This window comes from Benincasa hispida, chromosome 11 (assembly GCF_009727055.1).
Source record: "Benincasa hispida cultivar B227 chromosome 11, ASM972705v1, whole genome shotgun sequence".
NCBI lineage: Eukaryota > Viridiplantae > Streptophyta > Magnoliopsida > Cucurbitales > Cucurbitaceae > Benincasa > Benincasa hispida.
The window spans coordinates 34,629,059-34,634,267 of record NC_052359.1 but is presented as its reverse complement, the minus strand read 5'-3'; the positions used below and the strand labels follow the sequence as shown (position 1 = coordinate 34,634,267).

The 5,209-nt window shown below is 34.8% G+C and overlaps 1 protein-coding gene across 2 annotated transcripts; it reads left to right on the top strand.

Moving 5' to 3' along the window:
* The first annotated feature begins 276 nt into the window (after nt 1–276).
* On the top strand, nt 277–4,652 carry LOC120089858 (potassium transporter 5-like). Of its 2 annotated transcripts, XM_039047275.1 has the most exons (8): nt 277–770; nt 846–1,094; nt 1,324–1,374; nt 2,347–2,452; nt 2,555–2,607; nt 2,733–2,900; nt 3,176–3,879; nt 4,021–4,652. In XM_039047275.1, the coding sequence occupies exons 1-8, from the start codon at nt 320–322 to the stop codon at nt 4,456–4,458; spliced, it is 2,220 nt and encodes a 739-aa protein (XP_038903203.1). In that variant the 5' UTR covers nt 277–319; the 3' UTR covers nt 4,459–4,652. The 2 variants fall into 2 exon arrangements, with proteins under 2 accessions (XP_038903203.1, XP_038903202.1); XM_039047274.1 differs by having other exon boundaries at nt 2,347–2,607.
* The last annotated feature ends 557 nt before the right edge of the window (nt 4,653–5,209 follow it).

Sequence of the window (5,209 nt, the reverse complement as noted above, 5' to 3'; positions counted from 1 at the left end):
TAAATAAAATTTGTTATTGTAATGATAAGTAAATACAATAGCCCTTGAGAAAAAAAAGGTAATGTAAAAATAAAAACTTCAGGAAATTGAGGAGTCGCTGTAATTTGAACAGAAGCTATGTGACAGTTCTACAGTTTCGGAAAAAAAAAAAAAAAACAATTTGACTGTTTTGAATTAATGCTAAAAGTGGGAAGGGGTTAATTTTTTTTCTGCTGTAACATTAAATTGCGTCTTTGTATTTACCATATAAATAAAGAGGGCCGCATATTTCTTCTTCACACGACTTGATTGTTAAAACCCCCATCAGTTTATTCCAACGATGGCGAATCGAATCTCCGGTGCTTCCAAAGAAGTATCCGCTGCCATTCCCGACATGTCGTCATCGGATGCAATCGTAAATGAAGAAGAAGAAGAAGAAGAAGTTGTTGCGCCTTCGTCCGAGAGGAAACCGTCATGGCAAAAGCTCCGACGATACGACTCGTTGGATTTAGAGTCACGTAAACTCCATGGTCATGATGATGAAGATGATCACGCGTATGCCAAGGAGAGGAATTGGAATGTAATCTTACACCTAGCATTCCAAAGCATCGGCATAGTTTACGGTGACATTGGAACGTCGCCGTTGTACGTGTTCTCGAGCACATTTCCAGATGGAATAAAGCACGACGACGACATTTTAGGGGCGTTGTCGTTGATCATCTACACCTTAACTTTGATTCCTGTAATTAAATACGTGTTCATCGTTCTTAACGCAAATGACAACGGAGAAGGTAAGTAGTAACTAATTAACTGTGGTTGAACAACTGGGTAGACTATAATATGAGTTTGGATTATTATTATTATAGGGGGAACGTTCGCATTGTACTCTTTAATATGTCGATATGCGAAAGTGGGGTTGATTCCAAATGCGGAGATTGAGGATCGAGAAGTGTCGAATTACCAATTGAGTTTACCGAACGAAAGAGAGAAGAGGGCTTCAACGATTCAGTCGAAGTTGGAGAAAAGCCATTTTGCAAAGGTGTTTCTTCTATTTGCAACTATGCTTGGTACCTCCATGGTTATTGGTGATGGTGTTCTCACTCCTTGTATCTCAGGTCCTTACTCTCTACTCTCCTATCGTTTCTTTTCAAAAGTTATGATATTACTATCGACCTTTTCTAAATGAGTACAAATTCCTTTGGATGTCTCGATGAAAAGGTTAATTAAGGATAATATTGCAACGTTCAGAGGAATATTGAAATTTTTCTAAAGAAACAAAAAAATGAAGTTTGAGGGAAACTCTTGGAATTTAGCCTTCTTTCTAAATTATGTCTTTTTTTTCAGTGTTATCTGCTGTGGGAGGGATCAAGGAGGCTACCCCTGCAATAACAGAAGGTAAATTAAATAATTTGTAAAAATGTATAAAAAAATATAAATTAAAAAAAAAAATACAACACTTTTTCCTTCTTAAGAAAATTTATTTTCTTCAACTTCCCATAAGTGTAATAATTATAGGTTGATGAAAAGGAGTGAGAGACACATATCGCATAATTTTAGTACTAAAACGCGTTTTTTTTTTTTTTTTTTCAAAATATTTTCTTTAATAATTTTTATAGCAATTAAAGAAAACACAACTAACCCACTATTGTTAAAAGGAAATTGAACCTCTTTTTATTTTAATGTAATAAAAAAGTTTAAAAAAGCATTTATTATTTTATGATTTTAGGGCAACTAGTTGTTTAATATAACATAAATAGAAAATGAGGCTTTTTTTTTTTTGTTTTAACGGATGACTTTCACGGGTGCTTTTTGGATTAATGACTTCCCCCACAGATGTATGAAATCTAACATTATATTTACGCTATCCTTTTTTATAACGTATCACGTTAGTGATGGTCATGTTTATCATAGCCTTAATGCAATGATTATCTCAATCGCGATCTTCATTTTTCTCACACAATATTTGTGGGGAAAATGAAACCAACCGTGAGAAAAATGTAGAATGCGATAGAGATGATCATCGTGTTAGGGCTATGATAGACATGACCATTTCTAATGCGGTACGTTATAAAATGCCATAGTATACTTTGAAGTAAGCAGAATGTTAGATTTCATATAGTTATTGGGGCAGGTCATTAATCCTATAAATCCTTGTGAAAAAAGGTCATCCTTACAAAAATCTCAATAGAAAGTAATATTTATTTGATCTATATTCGTAAGGTTGGTAACTATAACTATTTCTATGATTTATGAATACATTATATATCAAACATTATAAAGAAATAGTTATTTCAAACACATTTGAAAACATAAAATATAAACTTTGTTTTTATAGGTGGTCTATTGAGCAAAATGTTCATATTGCAGGTAGGATTGTTTGGGCATCAGTAGGCATATTGGTGTGCCTATTCATGTTTCAAAGATTTGGAACAGATAAAGTTGGTTACACTTTTGCTCCAATTATCCTCATTTGGTTTGTTTTCAATGCTGCAATTGGTGTTTACAACTTCATAAAATATGACCCAACTGTCCTTAAGGCCTTAAATCCAAACTACATTTTTCAATATTTCCAAAGGAACAAAATGGATGCTTGGATTTCTCTTGGTGGCGTTGTTCTATCCATTACAGGTTCACATTTCCTTCTCATTTCATCTATTTTTTAAAAAACTTTTTAACGTAAAGTTAGGGATCAATTAGACACTTAATTCCTCTTCCAAGCATGCCCTAATAATAATCCATCGACACCCATATAGGGACCGAAGCCTTGTTCGCCGACGTTGGCCATTTCAGTGTCCGATCAATCCAGCTAAGCATGTCAGTAGTGACCTATCCAGCTCTAATTTGTACTTATGTAGGCCAAGCCTCATTTCTTCGCAAGCATGATGATCTAGTTTCAGACACATTTTACAAGTCAATTCCAGGTAAAGAAATGATGATAAAACAAGCACATATTTCAAAAACCAGAAAGTAAATGAAAATTGAAAAAATAAGGTTAATTTTAAAACACTAAATAGTTATCAAATGGGGTTATAGATTTCAAAATTTTATTTCTCTTTTTGAAATTCAGCTAATAATTCAAATGTTTCATTAACAAAAGTGAAACTCCTTGTAAAGAAAAGATGATAAAAAAGCACAAATTTAAAAAATCAGATGGTTATAGAACGGTAAACTAAATGAATGAAACTGAAATTGGCAGGAAGGTTTTATTGGCCAATGTTTGTGGTAGCAGTATTAGCATCAATCATAGCAAGCCAAGCAATGATCTCAGGAACTTTCTCAATAATTCAACAGTCACTTTCACTTGGATGCTTTCCAAGAGTTAAAGTGGTTCATACATCAGCTAAGTATGAAGGACAAGTTTATGTTCCTGAGATAAACTACCTTCTAATGTTGGCTTGTATTGGTGTTACTTTGGGGTTCAAGAACACTACAAAGATTGGGAATGCATATGGAATAGCAGTGGTTTTTGTTATGACACTCACATCCTCCTTCCTAGTACTCATTATGGTAATGATATGGAAAACTCACATCCTTTTCGTAATCACTTACATTCTCATCGTTGGTAGTGTGGAATTAGTGTATTTGAGTTCAGTCCTTTACAAGTTTGACCAAGGAGGCTATCTCCCTCTTGCTTTTGCTGCTGCTATGATGACAATCATGTATGTTTGGAATAGTGTGTTTAGAAAGAAGTATTTTTATGAGCTCGATAACAAAATCTCTCCACAAAAGCTCAATGAGATAGTCAATACCACCAACATTACAAGAATTCCTGGCATTGCATTCTTTTACACTGAGCTCGTTCAAGGCATCCCTCCCATCTTCAAGCATTATGTCGACCACATTCCCGCATTGCACTCTGTGCTCGTCTTTGTCACTATTAAATCGCTTCCTGTGAGCAAGGTTCGTTCAGAAACTTACTTACTTTAAGCTGGTTCATTCTATAAACATTTTTATTTTTTGTTTCTCGTTTCCTGTATTATACTTTAAGGTCATTAATAATAACAAAGTTTGAGGTTGCTTTTATGTATGTTCTTACACTAGGTGCCGGCTAATGAACGTTTCCTCTTTCGACAAGTAGAGGCGAAGGAGATTGAAGTGTTTCGTTGTGTTGTTCGATATGGGTACACAGATGTGCGGACTGAGCAAGAATCGTTTGAGAAGATATTACTGGAAAGATTGGAAGAGTTCCAGAGAGAGCAACGTACATCGATTAATAACGAAAATGGAGTGGATGGAAGAGTTGAAAAGGAGGATGAGGATGAGAAAGGATTTGGAAGAACTGGAGAAGCATGGAAGGATGGAGTTGTTCATTTGGTTGGGGAAAGTGAAGTGGTTGCTAAAAAGGGGGCAAGCCTTAGAAAGAGGATAATGATAAACTATGCATATAGTTTCTTGAAGAGGAATTTGAGGCAAACTGATCAAGTCTTTGATATTCCTCGCAAGCATATGCTCAAAGTAGGAATGACTTGTGAACTTTAGCATTTAGTCACTTCAGTTTTTTTTGTCTTTTCGATGTCAAAATTTGTATTATTTTTCTACTTTCCTTGAGCCAAATGTTGCTTTTATGATTTGTAAACATAGTTGTACCACAATAGTATTGATTTTTCTTTTACATTTGTTCTAAAAAGAATCCCATAATACTTGTTGAAAGTAATCCGACGCAATTTGGTTAATATCTAACCTACTTGATAACACCTAAAATGTGCTATCTTACTCAACTTAACTCGAGTTTGTTGTGCGATTCAATGTATTTAATCAATGATTTTGTAGGTATTGAGTACTAGAAAGTTAGATTTAAGCATTTAGATGAAAACTAAGCTAAAATAAAGCGTTTGTGCCGAAACGGGGTGTCTGGGTTAAGTAGCCCCTTGCAGCCTAGCATCACGGTACTAGTGGGTGGTGGTGCCTGAGGGAAGGTAGACCCACGCATGAGGCATTGTAGCACCCATGTGCGCTGTGCATAGTGCTGTTCATAGTAACATCAACAACGTAATAGCGTTGCGATGTCATACAGTTTTGAAAATTGTTTGGCAACCATTTGATTAACATTTTTTTTATTTAATATAGTTGAGCATCGTACTGTTTAATTTGTGAGCATTACCTGCTTATCATGCATATTAACTTATTCCTAGAACTTAATGCAGTTAGTTGGCATGTTTAGTATGAATTACAACTAAATGTATTGATTGACTTGTTGCTCTAGACTTCAATTTTGCATTACTTGCATGCA

Coding starts and splice junctions, on each gene's coding strand:
- LOC120089858 (XM_039047274.1), top strand. CDS start 320: ATGGCGAATCGAATCTCCGGTGCTTCCAAAGAAGTATCCGCTGCCATT. Junction 2,608..2,732: donor CGTTGTTCTATCCATTACAG/GTTCACATTTCC, acceptor ACACCCATATAG/GGACCGAAGCCTTGTTCGCC. Junction 2,901..3,175: donor ATTTTACAAGTCAATTCCAG/GTAAAGAAATGA, acceptor TGAAATTGGCAG/GAAGGTTTTATTGGCCAATG.